At 39.8% G+C, this 20627-nt stretch overlaps 3 protein-coding genes across 3 annotated transcripts in view; all 3 read right to left on the reverse strand.

The window, feature by feature from the left end:
- rab11fip4b (RAB11 family interacting protein 4 (class II) b) overlaps nucleotides 1-11501 on the reverse strand; it is a 46060-nt gene extending 34559 nt beyond the window's left edge. The window contains exon 1 of the mRNA XM_061060257.1: nucleotides 11431-11501. The gene's annotated coding sequence lies outside the window, so the exon portion shown is untranslated. The remainder of the gene's footprint in view (nucleotides 1-11430) is intronic.
- misp3 (MISP family member 3) overlaps nucleotides 1-20627 on the reverse strand; it is a 138285-nt gene that overhangs the window by 96605 nt on the left and 21053 nt on the right. The window lies entirely within an intron of this gene.
- Nucleotides 8759-19458, reverse strand: LOC132954966 (rab11 family-interacting protein 4A-like). The gene is made up of 4 exons (XM_061027537.1): nucleotides 19135-19458; nucleotides 14852-14939; nucleotides 13181-13260; nucleotides 8759-8770 (listed from the first exon to the last, which is right to left on the reverse strand). Exons 1-4 carry the CDS (start codon nucleotides 19285-19287, stop codon nucleotides 8759-8761), a joined length of 333 nt encoding a protein of 110 aa, XP_060883520.1. The 5' UTR covers nucleotides 19288-19458.

Consider the following 20627-nt stretch of genomic DNA (forward strand, 5'->3'; position numbering starts at 1 on the left):
TGAGACAACAATAATCATTGTAACTGTAATTAATGACAGAAAGTACTCATGTACACTTACATTTAAACTTCACGAAGTGAGGAAGACGTGAACTTAAAAAAGTTGTATAAATAAAAGAGTCCTTTGGCAGACATCAAAAAGCACCACATGCAAAAAGTCACACACACAGACACAGACACACTGACTATAGCAACACTCTATGAGCTGATGATGCTAAATGTTGCACATATTTTCACAGTCAATTTAAGAACAAAGTGATGTTTGCTTTGCAGCAGAAATCTAAAGATCTTTGACCAACCAGACCATCGGGCTCTTCTGTTTTTCAGAGAGGGCTCAACAGATCAATGGGCCAAATTGTAATAATGTTATCTGATACATGAAAGCCTCTTTTTTTCCTTGTGCTGTACAAGTCCCTGCAGTCAAATACAGCAAAGATGTTACAACACCATTGGTCACCTGTTCTAAACGTCACCTGTGTGGGTCTATTTCGTAACAAAATGGCAGAATGGAGAATTTTCTAATTTGCAGTATTGATCTACCTGTTGAATTGCGCTATAACGTTCTTCCAGCTAACATTGAAGCCGTCTGTCTGAAATGTAGCCTTGTTATTATGTGATTGCATGTATCTATCTCCTCCATCTTAAAAAGAGATGGGTAAAAAGACACATGGACTGCACACACAGAGTCTCTTGTGTCAGTATGCTGAGCAGGCCCGAGCTTACAAGTGACTGACAACAGATCAAAGCCTGATGATCAATACACGAGAAGACCATCCATCCATCAAATCACTACCAGACAACTAGGACGGCAAGTGACAGAGGGATCAATGAGAAAGGGAGGAAGAGGAAGAAAAAGACAAGCCTGATTTCAAACTGCATCAGGACGGGAAAATAAAGGAAAAGACTATAATGTGGTAGAGCAAAAGGTGAACAGAGAAGAAGAAAGTTTTGTGTTTAGAAATTACAACAACATTCAACTTTCAAAACTCTACACATTACATCAGAAGCCCCGGTATATTTGAAATCCAGAGAAAAAGAAGAAGAAAAAGTGTTTCAGTAGGAAAGGAGGTTTTCAATGGAGGTGTTTATTTCCTCTATTAAAAGGTTACAGTGGTTAAGGATGTGAATGACACTGGAACAATGCAACTAGACAATGGCTGCTAATTAGCCCGACAGACGGGGGCGAAAACACTGAACCATGAAAGAGGTTATTTACCAAGGTCATGGAATGAAAAGCACTTTGCAAAGAGAAGAACAAACACAAGACAGCCAAAGAAATAACACAGTTGATTATATATTTGAATTTACAAGGGGGGCCACTCGACAGTTATGGCACTTTTAAAACCTTTTTTAAAGCTTTATAGAACTTTTCAAAGCACAACAAGAGACACATTGTACTCAAACACCAGCATGGATACTTGCAACTTAGAACCCCTATATCAAACATCCACAATACAACTATTGAAGCTGCTGAACATGTGATGAACTAAATGTTATATAAACCTAAACTGCAGCATTTAATCTTGCAGTGCTACTCCTGCGGCGGGCGCAAAAAGCATTGCAGCAGTGTTGCTGTTAAAAGACACCTGGGTGCTGACACACGAGGCAAACATTTACACCAAATGTCTCCTTTCTTTTCACTCACAGTTGTCGTTTACCTGGAAAAAGGATTAGAGCCAGCTGTGAGGTTATAGCGTGTGTCTGTGTGTCCCTGTTGTGACACTGTTGAGTATAAAACCTGCTGAAACACCTGTTGAAACCGTTCATGCAATGCGTGAACTTCCTTTATGGCTGCGTCGTAATCCTGGGTTTATGCGTGAAATTGCCTCGTAAACTTGCTACATACACTGTTGGAGAGAAATCGGAATATAGATAGAAGCATCCTTCATGCATTGGATTCAACTGGGAGATGACAGCATTATCGAGGTTTCATACTTTTTGAGTGAACAATGCACAATTGTGTCTCTAGAACATTTGTATGCTCCATCTGCAGTGCCAAATAACTATGCTCATTTACAGAAACATGTAAATATTATGCTTGAAAATATTCCACTTTCTTCAAACAATGCAGTCCCTTAAAGGTTTTTGCTCATTTACAGTCAGTTTTGTGACTCTCCCCCGGGTGTGATGCAACGCCACAACTCCCACTGTGAGTGGGAGTGTGTATTTCTCTGTTGTTTATGAAAGGGGGAAGCAGAGGGAGAGATAAAGGGGAAGAAGGAGGAGGCAACCATCCAGCACTGAGCCCCTGTGACAGCGTTTCTATTCAGTCCTAACATCACAGGACAATCAGCGACCTAATTAAACAAACAGAAAGAGAAAGGGGGAGCAAAAAAAAACTGAGAGTGAAAGAGAGGAAAGATGAGAGGAAGAAAGGGAAAGTGATGCTAGTGGAAAGAAAAATATTGGGTGAATGCTAGTGAGAAAAACAAAGAAGAAAAAACGGGGATCAAAGAAACAAAAAAGCAAAGAGAGTGAGGCAGCGAGAGAATCTCAAAGAGCTGGTGGAGAAAATCAATGATTGAATCAGGCAAGGCCCAAAAAAAAAACATGAGCAACAGAGTAGAAAGAAAGTAAAGTAAGAAAATGGAAAGAGGGATGCTAAAAGGAGTCGTGACTCCAGAGGATGGTTGCAGTGTTATGCGCACTGGCCTTCAGCTACTTAAGAATGCTGGCTCAGATTGGGAGAGGGAGAGAGAGAGAGAGAGAGAGAGAGAGAGAGAGAGAGAGAGAGAGAGAGAGAGAGAGAGAGAGAGAGAGAGAGAGAGAGAGAGGCAGAAAAGTGCTGTAGCAAGCAATTCAGATTATCCACTTTAGGAAGAGGAAGACGAGGTCTGGACACTAATTGTGGCTAACAAGAAAGACAGGCGGACAGCAGAGCTTTTCCCAGACCTCCAGCAGGAGTCAAGGGAGATAACAGCGGGGACGGATGACAGCAAATTATGGAGCGAGGGACAGATAGTAAGAGGGAGAGGGTTAATTATTTAATTTAATAATAATCAGGGCAAACAGATGGCACAGTGGCCTCGTTTTTTCTTCCCACTGCAAATACCCAATGATGTCCTTCCTTCTGCAGTGGAGCATCAACAGAAAAAAAAGACTCTGCTGGACACCATAACGAGACCAGAGCAACTTTTACATTTTTTTTATTTTTTTTTAAAGATTTAAGACATTCAGGACCTGACATGATCCGTCCTTGACCTCTTCATTCATGCCTCACACAGGGAGAGATTGTCCATATCTGACAAATACTGGAAATAGGCCGTCAGTGTTAGGGCAAGCGCCTGCGTACAGTGTGCTGTTATGGTGACTGCACTTTACCTTGTATGAGAAGGTTTCAGCAAATTAAGGGAAAACACAATACCGACAACAATTGAAACTCTGCTCATCATGAACAAACACACCAACACAACCACCCGCTTTGTGTTAATGCCCCAAACATAACACACAAGGACCTCAAGGACTTCACAGTTGTTGATGGTTATAAACAACTTTACACACAGCATGGGGTGACATCACTATGTCACTACTACTACGACTACTCCTAGACTATGTCCATGTTTTACTCATTCTAAGGATAAAACACTACAAGCTCTCATTTCGGTTTGGGTTGTGAAACTACCGCTATGTCCCTTTTGTATTAACTTAAAGCATATGCACGTTTTATATTCATGTTAAAGACATAGCTATTGAATGCACAATAATGTGATGTGCTCAGTACTATGACTCTATGTTGTTCATATGAAGGGCATATCATAGCTGTGCCAGTTAACATGTTGTCTGTTCTGTCTCGCACAGAACAATGACAGAGGCAGACACTCAGTCCGACGGAGAAGTTGTTTGGAAATAACAGCTAAAAGTGATGGCAAAGCAAAGTGTTGAGAGGGGTGTTATATAAAAGGAAGGGCCGGAAGAGATTACACAAACACACACACACACACACACACACACACACACACACACACACACACAAGTTGAAATGGATGAGGACACAACATCGACATTAGCACAGTTTGTCCTCCAGATTTAACACTACTTGGTATGTTGTTAGTGTCTTGCAGTGTAGAACAATGTTTATTTGTCTTTCCTAATCTAACCACAACAGAGCGTCAATTTGTGCCTACATCTTCCAAAAAGTTACAAGGCGCAGTTGAAGAATTATTCAGTTTGATGATCTAACATCATGTTTAATGATCTGACATGATGGTTAAAGTAAGTTTTAAAATAAATACTTGATGTTAAGAAAACAGAAAACATTTTTGTTCAAAATCAGCGCTATGTTTTGTCCCTCTTCTTCATATTCACTCTAATAAATATATTATGAAGGATAGGTTGATGATCAATGATGGGGCCCTAAATGACACAACTGAAGGTACAAATTACATTTGGAAAGTTCTTCTCATGGTGTTCTGGAAAAGTCTGAGGCAGAGCAGCAGCAAAGACCCAGCAGAACAGAGAAAGCATCAATGACAACAGAAATGTCTTTTGCATTTTGGTCACTTTACATAATAGTACTTTCAAAGAGACACATGGCATAAGCCCAGACGTTAACTGGCAGCAGGAGAGGATACCTTACAGATCATACACGGGGCACACTGCACCAAAAGTAAGCAGAGAAATACACCACTTTTAGTTAAAGACTCTCTGAGTATAACCCCCAAATAGAATCTATTAGCTTCCTTATAATCAAGGAAATAAATATAGGTATTCAACTTCATGTGTGGTTGTGTGTCTGTGTAAAATCTCATTCCTCATGATCTCCGCCCAGATGTTGCTGGCAGGAGGTGACCTCTATCTACTGACAGACGGTCTAGACCTGTAGCAACACGAGACACACACACACACACACACACACACACACACAAACACACACTCACACAGGGACATACGAGTGAGTAAAAGCCTGCTCAAAGTCAGAATAAGGTCATGTAAACTTGCAGGAGAACTAGTAAAGGGAACAAAAAAAATAAACATGAAATCACCTTCCTCATCTTCTCGACTCCGGCTTTGCACACATTCATTGCAGCGCTCGTCCAAATGCTAATTCATCCCACAACACTGCCTCCGGCTTGAAATGCAGCCTCCCATAATATTCTCATATCAGCAATATGAATGTTGCTATAAAAGGAGCCTTAATGGAGGTGTTAAATATCATGACTGAGATTTGATTAACTTAGAAGAAAATGCCTGAAAAACACACACACACACACACACACACACACACACGCTCACACACACCAAAAAAGTGGGATCGTCTGAGGCAATCAAATGCCAGTGAAAAGCATCATTTATCAAGTTGAAACAGAATCACTTATTTGTGCAGTCTGACTTCAGAGATGATTGAAGAAATTAGAAGATGGTGCGATCAACAACAAACATGTAAGAATATTCAAGCAAAAAATAAATAACATGTATGAGAAGGAATACGTTAACGTCCAGTATGCAAACAGATATAAGTGAGCTGTATGTAAAGCCGCTGCTTGTTAGAGAGATCATAGGAGAGGAGAAACAGAAAGACAGAGAGACAGAGAGAGAGAGAGAGAGAGGAGGTCTTGGGGTGGACGAGTGATGTTTCTGTTCATTAGCAGTCCTGCCATATAGCCGGACAGTAACAGCATAATCACGTCTGCTCGGCGTGTCCTTGATTGTCATTGGTGGGACTCTGCCTTTGTCTCTATTCCAGACTGTGTGTATTGTGTGTATTTGTACATATGTGTGTGTTTGTGTGTGTGTGTTGCATCTCTATAAATCCTTCTAAACTTTAATTAACTAACTGAGCCACAGACATTGGTGCCAAAAAAAACTGTAAGGCAGCAATGTTTGTGCACTTCCAAATAAACTAAGTATAATCCTTTCCCCGTCGGCCTATTGTGTGTGCTTTTCTAATCCTCTGAGAATCGGATGTAAAACTGAGACAATCTCAACAGCAGCCAGTGCCAAGTTCTGCGTTTAACATTTAAATGTCTTCTTCTGGTAACTGAAAATGAGGATTGAAAAACGGAGGAAACACAACAATGGTCCTTAAAAGAGGCTCTGTGTTGCGGCCACTACGATGCCGTGATGCATTTCTTTATTGATAATATCCATTGATCTGTTTCTGCTTGAACAGAGTGAAAAAGGATTTTGCAACTCCACAATATTGGGATGACTGGCTACCGCTCTGTGATCAATGTGTGAAAAACTGAGCATATTTTCCACACAGATGCATAAAGCTTACCGTTTATATAACGTGAAGGCGCACGTTTTCTAGATTTTGGAGATGCAAAGGGACAGAGTTATGAGACACAGGCGGACAGATGTAACGAGCATCAGAAGGCTCTGAATAATGCACAACTGCTTGGCAAAATTGTAGAACAGGTTGTGTAAAAAAAAAAGCTCAAAGAGATTTCAGTGATGTCCGATTAGTCCGCCGGGTGTGTGCACATTGTGAATTCTTTAACCAACCTCCATGGACAGTGTGGGTCCCCAGTCTCTAGCACCTTATTTTGGGGGTCACAGGCTGCAAAAGTTTGGGAACCCTTGATGTAGACCTAACGCTGCCAACAATTCACATTTCAAACTTCTTATGTCTGACTGAAATAAAAGCAGGTTTTGCTCGAGTAACAAAATCAATCAATCAGAAGATGAAAACCAGTTAAAGACATAAAGTGCATGTACAATTTCTCCCAGTCTGACTTGAAACGTAAACCTCAAAAATCGTTCAAATCTTGATAAATAATTCACACTCTATGACGTCACTTCTGTTAAGCTCATCAGCTAACATTGCTTATTTTTTTGTGTGATCTGTCACAATGTTCATCTTTACCGGGGCGAGGGAGCCCGTACACTTCCTTGTGGCTCATCCTGCCCATATCATCCATTTCTGATTCTGTCTGCACAGTTTCTGATGTAGAAATGAGGTCTGATGAGTGTCCCCTTCACTCTACCATGTGATCCTGATTTTGTTCTTGGAAAGTCTAAACTAAGTCAAATGTAATATTATTATTTAGGTTGGTAAAGGATTAGACTCTGTGGTGGAAAGCATGCCATTTAATTCAGCTAATAATAAAGTGTCCCCTTCACTAATAGGCCCTGTCACTCACATCCACCGGCTTAATGGCTCCCTCATTAATAAATTACATAAAAAGGTGCAGCTTGGTTTATCTGACTTCTGTTCTCTCTCTCTCTTCATCCACCTCTTATCTTTTCTTTGTTTTGTTTTTCTCTTCTGTTTCTTCTCTCCTCTTACTCTCCCTCATTGTCTGCATTCTTTCTGCTGCTCTTATCTCTCTCCAAACTCTCATTCCTTCACATCCATCAGCTCACACTCCCCCCACTGCATCCCATCTATCTTTCCCTTTATCACCATTCCCTCTCCTCAGACAGACGTATTTGTCTTCTCACTGAAATGTGTCTCTGTGTCATTCTTCTTCTCTCTTGCTTTAATAGGGGTAAGCAAAGCCTAGATGGTACCCACATGCAAACTTTTTATCCATAGGCTCCACTAGATACACTCAAAGTCAATATACAATCATTCAAACAAACACAATGAAGCCAATTGATTTTAGCTTTAGGCTAAATGTGCTGCAGCTAAACCCCCGCACTATGCCCCCTGCTACAGACTATGCAAGAAATGCTACACTACAGACAAAAAATATATAGAGTATATATATATAATCTGTTGTAGTCTGCGGTTTGTACAATAAACTGCTAAAGTAAGCTGACTCTGATTATTGTCAGTGTTTTATATATCTCTAAATACACACAAACATACAAACAGAAATACAAAGAAGTAGTTTGTATGTTGTGACATTAATAGTTGTGGCTCCTTTTTAGCTGTTGGGAAAGGACGTTTGAGCTTGAGAAAGATGTTCAAACCAAGCTTTCTCACCTCACACTTCAATGTGATGGGGAGTCAAAAGACTGTTTCATAAAACTCACAGTAATGGTCGTAAAGCCCAATCCCCCCTATCTCATGACCAGCTCTGAGGAATGTTATGGCTGGTTAAGTATAGTAAAGGTCTAACATTCATTTTGAAATACCAAACATTCCACTTTTGTGACGTTTAGGCATCGAAACGTCTTGTTTAAGGTTGAGGAGGGCGTGTGGTCATTGTAGAAAGAAACTAAACTTTAACTGTTTGTAGGAAACAACACCGGAAAATAAATCTCTTTTGTCAAACTAAGTCTTTGTGCACATAACCACCAACAGTGATGTTGCAGTTTCTTGACTATGTTTTTTTTAACCTTTGCTTCTTAAAGGGAACTTTTACAATCTTTATGGTAAACTGAGCTTCATGACAGGAATACATGCCAATCAAGTATTTTCATATTGAAAACACAGAAAGTTCTGATGCTGCAGCGAGATTTAGCTTTGGACAGATGCAGTACTTTTCAATGTGCTTTGCAGCATAATGCAGGAGAAGAAACATGTATACATTACAAAAAAACTATTGCTGAGTTCCAATCAAACTTAAACTAAGATATTTAAATCCTAGAAACTATTCACTTCCCTTCTCGACTTCTCTAAAACAGATTAGGACTGATCTTGTCATATTGTTTGTTAAAACAAGGATCAACAACAAACATGCCCTTTGCACTGTCGCTCTGTTTCTCATTGTTTCACCTTTTCATTTCTGTTTTGTTATTTCCTTGTTTGAACTTGTAACTTTAACTGTTACCACTCTCAACTCCCCGTCTCCCTTTGCGTACCATCTCAGTTTTGTAATCAGACCATGAAATGACTGCAGAGGCTGACAGAGCAAACCCCTCCTCACTGCTCATCTGAAGAGCTAAAGAGGAGAGAAAAAACTGATAAGAGAGAAAATTCAAAAGAAGAGAGAGCAAGATGTAGACAAGCTAAGGAGAACTGAGAGGAAAGAGGCAAGAGAGTGAACAGCTGGATAAAAGAGAATCCCAGAGAAAGATGAGAGCAGAGCAAAGTACAAACAAAACAGCAAGATTTGTGCTCTCAACAAGTACAGTTATGAAACAGGATGGTGAACTAAACTGTAGCAGAGCATTAAAAATAAAGATCAGGGTAACGAGAAGATGTCTGACCCTATACCTCTCCTTCAGCCGTAATCTCTAACGATAACCCAGGAAGGATGTGAGTTCACTGAGAGCACAGAGATCAAACCCACCTAGCAGGAGAAGAAGAAAACACACAGAGAAAGGGCCGAGCTTTATCAGGAATGTAGGAGGGTGAGAGCTCGGATGAGTCCTTTGACCGGCTGGAAACCCTGAGGGGTTAAGAATTAACATCTCTCCAAGAGAGGACAAGTAATGAGTAAATTATTGATTATCTTTCCTGCAGATGCTGAGCAAATCTGGGGCAAACAGTTTTCACATATTTTCAGGATCAGGATTCATTGAGGTTTGGGGTTGGTAAAAAGGTAAGCTGGATGTCAGTGTTGACAACATGAGTTTAATACTGAGGCTACAAGTTCTCTTACTGAATGTGAGCGGATCAAATGTGAAAGATATTAATAAACAATGTCGTACTGTGTTGTGCATTAATCATTCAACAGTCGACTATAAAACGTTGAATGATATTATTTATTATGCCAGCATCATATGTTTCAAATGGAATGAAAGCTTAGTTAGAGTTTATTTGTTGACTCTCTCTTATATATTTAAATTAACCCGTAAGTAGAATAAGTAGCTTAAAGATAGAGTCAGTAGCTTTTTCCTGAAAATTAAATATAGACTTATACAAAAGCAATGCAGCTCAATCATCACTTATGGGCCTCCATACGTGTGTCATGGCGACTCACTGTGTCTGCAGAGACTCTGTCCTCTGCCTGGATTTGGATGTTTGGTTTTGTTTTGGTTGACACGGTGCTGTGGAGTGATTTTCCAAATCATTATCTAATAACACCGAAGTCTCTGCCTCAACACATCCAGTGGAGAAAACTGACTGACAGTGGAGAGACCAAAACTGCTAACATGCTGCTGCTCACATACGTATTCGTCTCCTGACTATACAAGGTGTCGGGGACGAGCAGGCTACATAGTGCAGCACTTACTGTAGTGGCTAAAGTGCCACATACTTCCCTCGGGAGCTTCTGGTTAAAACATTGAACTAAAAGAGACAAGAGAGTGAACACTGGACTTTTATGTGTCAGGTGACCAGAGACATGACTCAGAGCTGATGCAAATGTTGATTTCCATCACCTGGATTTATAAACGACTTGCTAATGACATCATCTTTACAAATTCATAAGATTGTAATATGTTAATGTTATGCACAAAGCCAAATAAAAAAAAAAACGATTGTTTTTTTCAATGAGGAATATTCAAACCCTAAGATATATGACACATGTCTTTTGCTCAAGTCCATAACATGCATGATGCATCCTTTACAACCTTGACCGTCTGCTCTCCTATTGATCTCGCCATCTCTGTGCTTGTTACTCTGGAGCTGAGCATCTAGGGCAAGAAATTCCAACATACATACGAAAGCAGACAAATAAACACACACACACACACACACACACACACACACACACACACACACACACACAAGATATATTCAGTATATCCTCCCAGCTGCTTAGTGCACCAGTGTAATTTATGTTCTCTCCATGCCAAATTAATTTCAACACCTGCCTTGGCCATGCAAAGTCTTTCCCCTGTCTCCACTAGTGGGTACATGTGACTGTGTGTGTGACTGTGTGTGTGTGTGTGTGTGTGTGTGTGTGTGTGTGTGTGTGTGTGTGTGTGTGTGTGTGTGTGATAGTGTGTGTGCCTGTGTTTGCAGCCCAATTTGTGAACCCAAGCAGGAGAGAGGAGATAGCAACCTAATAAATCCTCTCCTACTACATCTCCTGCAATAATGAGACACTTCTTATCTTTCCTCCCCCTCTTTTTTCTCTCCCTCTCTCTTTCCTCTCTCTAACACTCTCACACACACACACACACACACCAAACCACACACACACCTCAGCAGAGCTACGCACCCAGGGAGATTCGGGATTCCTGCCTCTCCTTGCTATGGCAACACAACTTTATACCAGAACATTTTTTCCCACAATGAGAGCCCCGGCACTCAAATAGTTGAGATCCCATGGATCATAAATCATACTCTTAGAGATCTGCAGCCTCCAGAAAAAAGAGAAAGACTTCTATAATGTGAAATGAGATAAGGAGAGGTTAACTAACGACCAGGTTAGGTCAGTTGACTGAAGAGATGTTAACAAGGTGAGTTTTGCTGCTGTGAAGGAAGTTATTAGTTTCAAGTTTACTCTTTTTTTCCACAAGATGAAAAGTCTTTCCTACAGGAGTTTTTGCTTTCTGTAAATAAGCATCAATGCTCACTTGATTTAACAACAGATCAACTATGCATAAGGACTAAAATCAGAATTTCCTCCAATTTAGAAGACATTTAAAAACTTAAAACACCATCAAACACTCAACTGAAGCCATACCAGCAACTGCAAATCCCACCTACCTGCCTCTGTGTGGAGAAAAGGATAAACAGTGGAAAGCTATCTTTTATGACTGCTACCAGAAACTCATTTTGCAGCTATGTTTCAAGGGGAAGTACAAAAATGAGACAGCATTTGCAAAGAAAAGAGAAGTGTTTCATGTCGCCTGTCAGAGAAGCGGTAGGTAGCAATCGTATTGCATTTCACCCGGTGTGAATATTTTAGAGCACTTCTCCATTGGTGTAGTGAAATGTTACCCTAAACCAGCGGCAGTGATAAGACTCTTCACTTCCCTAAACCTGTGGAGTCAGGTTTAAGAAGACAAACTATTATTTTTGATCTTGCATTTGAGGCCATAGCACCAATCCTCTGGAGTTCCCTGCCCATCTCGTTACGTCTTTCTGACTCTGCTGAGTCTTTTAAAAAGCAGCTAAAAACGTTGATGTTTAGACAGGTTTAGGTAATCAGGTCCACCCAGTCTACCTACTGATCTACTGTATGTTTTACTGTGACAATTATTGTTCCTGGTTACAGCAGGATTTTATAATGTCGGTCCATGAAGAACTCATTTGTTCCTGTTTTTATTATATGCATGTTGTTTTTTTAATTTACCTACTAACTTACTTACAATTTAAAGTGATAATATTGATGCAAACTGCTCCAAAAACACTCCACAGCAGTTATTTTTCTCAAGTGTGATGCTGAGCTGATGTTCGTTTGACTTTGTTGTTGTGCACAGTGTCCATGTGCGTAATGCTAGAGGCTGTGCTATGTACCAAAGTTACAAATTTCCCAAGAGACAGCCCCGGGACTTTATGAAATATGTCACATGTAACACCTTGGGATCTTACACAACAGGCAGGCGAGGATGAAATAAACCAATTACCTCAGAGTGCCTGCGTAAAACAAAAGCAACCGACATACTAATAATAATAACTTTCCATTTGCAAAAGAGACAACATCGAAAAAAGATTAAACGGTTTTTAAACGTTTTCAGCAGGAAATAGGAATAACTTTCTTACTAACCAACGGGGTCTCAAAAGCCGAATAGCACATTTAGAAGAACAGACCCAAGTGTTTATAGAAATGTACCTAATCCACATAATTTATCATGGCTCTGTGAACTAGTATCATTTAAGTGCGTGCATTAGTCCTCTCTCTGGACTGCATGTCGTCTGTGTTTTTGCTGTATATAAGAGACTGCCAGACAGCATTAGCAGCTCAACACTACCACCAAGTGGTCACAATAGTGAAGTACAAGCTCGACTTCACTTCCATTGTCACTGCAGTTGCTTTGACCCTCAACATGGCTCTTTCTTTTCTGTCAAATTGATAAAATTGCCCACAAGACACAGTTTAAGTCGTCTTGTACCGAGTGCTGTTAAGAATAAAAATTAAGCATTTTGCTTCTACTTATTTATAGGAAGTTATAAAAATGTTTGATTACTGTACCTACTGTATCAATTTTCTTTTCACTACTGCAATATTTTGACTGATGTCTAAACAGAATGAAAAAATCCTCTAAACTGCTTCTTAACAGACATGCTACTTGGACTCCCTTTAACAGCTGCTCACATGTGCAGAAACATATCAAGAGAGACAGTGAAGCCACTATTCCTTTCTAAAGAGTCTGACTGTAAATCTGTTGGTATTTCACTCACTTCACGCACTGCAGTGCTGATATTATTCTAGATATATCCAGCATTGGCAGCTCAAAGCAAAATGAAACCAAACTATAATCTTAGTTAAGGACAAGGGGAAACCACATCTTACCTTGCAGCTTCTCTTAGCTGTCTCATACGGCCTTGTGGTGAACTGTGCCCCACTTTTCTTTTTTAGTATGTCAACATAACCTGCAAAGAAGAAAAAAAGCTTACATGACTCATCAAAGCTTTTTTTTTTTGAGACTCTGCAAAGCAATTATTTCTGTTCCAAAACAGTAAAACTACAGGTGTCACAAAATACAATATATTTGTGCAAACACCTGCAGATTGTGTGTGGCGTGTTGAGTCCAGGATATATAACCTGGCATAAACTTTTTTTTGGGTGTAAATTTATGAAATATGTTTTTCGGTGTACTTTCCTGAATATTTTTGTTTATTTTTGTTTACTTCAAAACAGACACATTTAAAAGAGAAAAAGAAAAGAGGAAAATAAGTAGCCTCCCTGAAAAGGCCCAAACCACTTCAATACTGTGGGTCAATATCAGGACAAAAAAAAAAACCTATTTGTGATAAAAGTTGCAGAAAAGAGCGGATAAGTGGCGTAGTTAATGAATCCAATACATTATTAAAGAAGCCAAACCATTCTGAAGAAAAACGAGGGGACTCCAAATTGCATAGAGGGTTGTGCTTTAAGAGCTAACATGGGATGCAAGATTTTCTGCAGCACACAGATCGATAAACTGCTGTGAATGAAAACTTTCCCTTGAACTTGCAATAAGTTACAGTTAGTTTCTTTACAACACAAGAGGGAAATGACCATCTATCGATCTGCTCTATGCTTTTCTTTGTCCAATACTATATGTGAGGCTGCTGTTTGGGGCTGAGCAGGTATTCTACAGTCTAAAGCTTTTCTTCCCAAAGAGCTGTACGCTAAAGCGAAGAACAACACTGTAAGAGCAGTGAGGTGGGAACCAAACAGTGGAGTCATGAGAGAGCGGCAAATAAACAATGAGCTTCAATGTGCTCTAAAGCTTCAAAAAGCTGAGGGGAGCAGACAGATTCAGGTTATTCTTTTTCTACAGGCTCATTATTTTGACCAACCACTTATTATTCAGATTATCATTTCAGCAGTTATTCCAACAGAAGTATTTTTTTTTTTTTATGGTTGCTTCAAATTTACGTGTTATTGACGAGGGAATAGCACACATGATGCTGACCTCTTTATGAGAATTTATATTTGACAGTACTTGGAAGTAATTCAAGTCTAACGGATGTCACATGTTTCATAAAAAGATAATTTACTAACACTCTGCTGCTTAATGAAAAAAACCTATTATAATTGCCAGGTCAACTCTAACAGCCTGCAAACAATGCAGAACTACAAAAGGCCCCTTCCTGTGTCCTGGTTGGCTCCAGCCACTGTAATGGATAAATTGACCTGGTTTTAAATGACACTGAACACAAATAGAAGAGAACTGTGAAAGATTTTTATGATGAGTTGGCATAAACATTAATGTGTTAAAAGAAGAAGAAATGAAGCCTATGCTAATTATTTCCATAGCTACAGTAGAAAGGAAAAGACGTTTAGAAATACAGAGCCACAATGTTCTCACTAAACCAACGCGACACAGGCAACAGTTTATCGACAATGTAACTGGATTTTTCTTTCATGATATTGTTTCTGATATACCCTCAGAAATAAAAGATATAGTCATGCATCACACACACTCACACACAGATAACATTAACCCTCCGCTTCCATATCTGACTTTCTTCTAACCTTTCATGGTGAGGACACCACCGCAGAAGTCTTTGAAGCTGATCCTACCGAGAGAGTCGCAGTCCAGACATCTGACCAAATTCTTCACCTGGTGAGAAGCACAGAGAGAACATGAAGCCAATCAGAGTACACCAGACTCATTTCTGTTCAAGAAAGGTAACATTAAGAACGGGTTATTTTCTTCTCTTCACGACTTAAAAAAACATCGACGTCTGTCTGTTTAAAGTCCTGCAGCAAAATCCTTTTGTTCCACGATGCTAAAGCTGTACATGTCTGAAACTTGTATTGTTAGTCAACAATGACCAACAATTCAGAAATTTAAACAAATAGTTATTTTCAAACTCCTTTTTTAAAGATTCATTTAATATTTAGGATTTTAGGACAGTGGGTAGAGCAGGAAATCAGGGAAAGGGAACACACGTCACACTCGAACCCGGCCCCCCCACACACACAACACCTTTTTTTATCCTGAACCAAGACTGAAGGCAGATGGATGTTTGAATCAAACAAACCTCATATGAACTACCCCACTTACAGTACAATGAAAGTGACCAAAGCATGGCCTTTGCACACTGTGACTCATGGACCTCCCACATTCACATCGCTGAAGAGGCCTGCAGCCGAGGACTCGCCATTGTTGAATAATACATTATGCTCTTTGCTACCCACCGCCAGCACAGTTTTAACAGCACTAATTTTAGCAAAGTTTGCAGTCAAATGGAAACAACCTCTGGGATTTTGTAGGTTAAAATACAACAACTGAAAGGTGGAGATACTGTAACAAGTCTTACACTCCGTTATTTAAACATAAAAACACACTTGAATAAGTCCCATCACACCCTCTTTGTACTGCTGATAAGTGGATGTTGAGATGTTTTGATTTGAGGCCCCTTGAATACTTTTAATACATCAAAATCTATTTGGATCAAATCACATATTAATAGACTGTTTTGTAAGTCATCAGTACGGCTGTGCAATTAATCGTGGCTTTATAGTTATTGCGAGATCACCCTCAGTAAACAGTAAACACATCAATCACAATCACCAATTTCATGCAGCCAGTTTTACGGGTGCCAAACTGTAAGGGGAACACTCTTTCATTCCTCCCTCCATATCACTGCTGAACAAAAAGAAGAGCATTTCCAATCATTACCTAACCTGGGCTGCACATGGACTGTGAGCACATTCTCATATACAATCTCCTAACATTATTTATATATATTTATGTCACTCCTGTGATTCCACACTGTGATTTTAAACGTACACCTTGTTGTTGTTTTTACGTTCTGTCTTTTGAGTGTGATGGGACTTGATTGGGATGCGAGGGTTTCTGAGCTTGTTACAGTATGCATTACAAATTTCAGTGCAAACATACAATAAAGTGTTATCTTATCTTATGTCAGATGAAGCTAAAGCTAACTATAAGCTACCATTTTTAGTGCCGGTTAAGTGGAGGAAAATTGAAAGGTTTTGGGGATTTGTTTTGGATGCAGGAGGGACATGTTGCAAACACAGGAATAGTGTTTTTTATTTAACCTTTATCTAACCAGGTAATTAACCCATTGAGATCCAGATCTCTTTCACTAGGGTGACATTAAGAACAGCAGATATACAAAGAAACTGAGTTATAGCTATATGCACTCTTTATTTTTTGTTTATTTATCGTCATTGTCGCTACATTTAAAAAATTGTAGCTCACATTGGCATATCTTTCTCATATCGTGCAGGCTTATTAGGTGCTGAGTCTGACATACTAATTAGCGTTTCTGATATTGCCCCATTTATTGAGGACAAACTGAAGGGGAACGAAAAAGAGGTCAGTGGAGAAAAGTGTAGGATATGAGCGAGTGCACATTTACATGTGACAGTTCAACTGGGAGAGAGAGTCACCTACTGGGTTCCATTGTAGGTCAGGTCGTCACGAAGCAGCCGCTGGGATTTACGCATATAGGACAATGACATGAGAGGACAAAACGCATGCAGTGGAACGAGAATTTTGCTTAATACAGTTCATTAGGCATAGCAGAGGTGTACATGTGGTACTTTAAGGGGCGTAAAATAGAACCTCTTTTTTGTTTTCTGTGTTAAAAAAATGTATTTCAATACCAGAATGTGAGCACTTTGATTTGATCACTAAATACAAACGACCCATTAAAGTAATCATTAAAAAAAGGAAAAAGGTCATAAATGATGATGCACTGTGAAATGATGAAGAGAGGGATCTTCTCTTGACTTTACAAATTGCATCGCCTTCCTCGTGTCAAGCCTTTTCCCAGGTCAGTGAAAAGCTTCCCCCAGGAACTAATCAGTGCATCTGCAATGTTCCTGCTGATGAGCAACACAACACTGGGGAGCCAATCAACGTCGGCGATCAATTAACCTGACGTGCAAGCGGGACACAAAGCCGCAGGGATGTGAAACATGTGCACTAAAGAAAGACTTTTAAAATCCATTACTGTTCTTGATTCATTAAAAAATGATGCACTTTGGGTCAGAAAGTTGCAGAACATGCAACATTATTTTACCCTTTGTAAAATTTGACTGACTTAACTTGACTAGGGCTTACTGGGAAAACACTTTGGAGAAAATTACTAGGCCTCAATTATCTAATTAGGACATCCACATAGTAGTCTTTGTTTCTGAAATTCATAGACACCCAGTTAGGCATAATAACTCAAACAGCACATCATCACCACGGTTCAGAGTCGAGTCGATTATTTTTGCATGTGAAACAGTGCAGCAGAAGTGACTGAATAAAGAGGTCGGTTGAGGTTATTTTCCAAAAACAACTTTCAGCAAAGAGGAGGGCAAAGAGCTACAAGTATGAATAAATCATTAAACCCTTTTTCAACTGACATTTTACCACAGAATAAACCAACCCAACAGGTTACCGATCTTCCTTAAGACATCAGATGTGACATGTGAGGGGAACGGTCTCTGTAGATTCACCAATAGTCTTTTCTTAAAGATCAATATAAATGCTCTTCATCAGGGCCTCTTATGATGAGTGTGTAAGTATTTCTGTCAAGATACTGTATGTAATTCATTTATAGTTGCAAAAACAAACTTGAGTCAAAACTATTTCATACTAGTAGACCTATTCTTTAAGTTCTCATCCTATCGTCAAATTACATTCCTTTATTTCAGTTTGCTTACAACAGTCACTGTTTTGATTTGATTTGATTTGTTTTGATTTGAATTGACAGAAGTTTATTGTCAGACTCAGGCATGAGCCCCGTTTCCACCGGAGGAACTATCCCCAAGAACTACGGTCTTTCTGAGGAGATGCATGCGTTTCCACCAAATCTACCAGGGTAGAAATGTAGTTCTGGGGTAGAAATCTACTCCTAAAAAAAAAAAGACCTATTCAGAGGCCTTAAACACCTTAATCGTGTTTTAATTTGAGTATTGACTGGTGAACAAAAGACTGTTTCAGTCTGACCTTATTTAAAACGTGGGACCCTGTATCTCCGGTTTGATGGTAGTAGTTTATATTCTGTGTTCAGAGTGTGGTTAGGATCAGAGGTTATGCTGTTAGCCAGCCTTAACATGTTTTGATCATAGGCTGATAAGAGTCTCTGCATTGGTTGGCCTACAATCTTTGAGCAGATGTTTAACTGTTGGAGCAGTTTAGACTTTAAAGTAGTGGACAGACATGCCATGAGCAGTTCTGTTTAATATGACTGACTGCCTGACTTTCTTTAGATGTTGGATTATGTTACAGATGGATAATGGTTTTGACCCGGCCTAACAAATCAGCTCAGAAATGTTTATATTATGAAGCATTTGCATTTACAGTGGTCAAAGTTAAAAGTCAAAGACATATTTGCTCAGTAAACATTTAGGTTACTTAATTTCTGAGTTTAAACAACATCCACTCATTCAGATCAGACAAGGACCCTGAAAGAGGAGCAGGCCATTTGCTGGACTCCCCCTTTCCCACTTTACCCACTGCAGTGCAAGGAAACTAACTTTTCTTTCTAATATGGTTATTATGGCTCCAACCTTGAAAACTTAAATTAGGAACTTTCTCTGAAACAGTGATTTACCCAGGGTCTGGCTTAGCTCTCACTAATTGGCCTCTCGCGTGTCAAAACCTAAAAAGGAACTACATGGACGCTAGCAACCTGAAAGCCTTAGTAGTATAATTTCAAGAGGCAAGACAGCCTCCAGTAGTATGCAGAGTTTGGGAGAATAATGAGGGTGTGTGGCACAGTCTGAGCTTTAAAAAATGGATATAAGAAGAAGAGTAGGCCACAAGGTGGAATAACATGTTCTCTCACCTGTTCTGCTTTACCAAACTGCGACCCCAACTGCACCAAGTCTTCAAGGAGGATGAGACCGTCCGAGTCCGCGTCACACACGTCAAACACCTCTTTGAGTTTCCTCACAAATATCAGCAGGTGCTCCGGCTCCGGTAAACACTCTTCATCCATCTTTTTTGGGGCTTTATTAATTCGCTTTCGGGGTGTTTCTCCATGGCGTGAACCTCAAAGGCACCATGTTGTTGGAATCCGCTTGGGCTGTGTGCGCGCGCGCGCGAGTGGGAAAGCGGAGGAGCTCGTGGATGCTGCTGGTTTCCGCGCGCGAGAGGCGGAGTGATGCTGGAGAAGAGATGACAGGTCGTCTCAACCCGGAAGCGAAGGTCAGAAGAACAATGTTTTCCCATTCACAGTGTAGTGTAGGCTTTTAGTCTATTTTTTGCATTTTTCGGCTTCACTTAATGTTTGTAAAATAATGTTTTGCTAAAGCAACACAAGTTAAGAGCACGGGCGTGTCCAGACTTTCTTTTTTAAATTGGGGTGGCCCACCTGGAGCACGGTGTGGGCACACTCACGCAAATGCATTCCTTAAAAAAAATAATAATAATTGCATTAAAACTCTTGTACACTGTCGAACTTGCCATTTCAAGTCCATTGCGAGTTAGACAATGTGCATGAGTTAGTACTACCATAAACCAGTTAAAACCGGCCAGATTCATTGATTTGTACTTAGATCCGGCCTCTGATTAGGCAAAAAGCCAATCATAGATTTGGATTTTGGGGTGGGCATCTGGGGTGGCCAATCAGATTTCTGGACAAGCCCCTGGTTGAGAGCATTTTGTCATACTGAGCTCAAGATAGACGGTTCAGGAGTCAGTCATATAGTATTAGCTGACAGTCGATTTTAATCTTTCAAGAAATCACAATTAATTTTCTTTGGACACATTTAAAGAAGAGGTCACATTACAGATTGGCTAGAAAGGTAAAACATTGTGTTGGAAGAACGCTGAGAGTCCTAATTCTGGGAATTCAAACTTCACCAACTCCACAGCAATGCTAGTCCATTGTCTTGCTCTTTGTCAAGTTGTTACAGTAAATGAAAACATCAGCATGTCAGCACGATCAAAATGAAAACACTAACACACTCAACATTTTAAAAAGTCAAAGTGCATGCAGGTTGCCATGTCACGGACACAGAAGCTCATAGTATTTAATCGGTGATGCATCGGCCTTGAAAGAAATACATGATTAGAAAATAAATATGTCTCTAAATTTCTTTGCGACGTACGTCTACAGATTTTCATGGAAACACAATGAGGACCCAACCCAGGTTATTTAAGGCCGCAGAACCTGCAACTTTCCCCTTCTCCCCAAATTGATCTAGAAAAGCTGTGTACGTTTGGACTGCAACAAATATGAAACCTCCATGAACTGTATCTTGTTGAAAACAAAACTTTGTGATTACTGTCTGTTTTGAAAAACAAACAACAATCCTGGAAATGGTAAGACAACCT

The sequence above is a fragment of the Labrus mixtus genome, chromosome 2, assembly GCF_963584025.1.
Source record: "Labrus mixtus chromosome 2, fLabMix1.1, whole genome shotgun sequence".
NCBI classification, from domain to species: domain Eukaryota; kingdom Metazoa; phylum Chordata; class Actinopteri; order Labriformes; family Labridae; genus Labrus; species Labrus mixtus.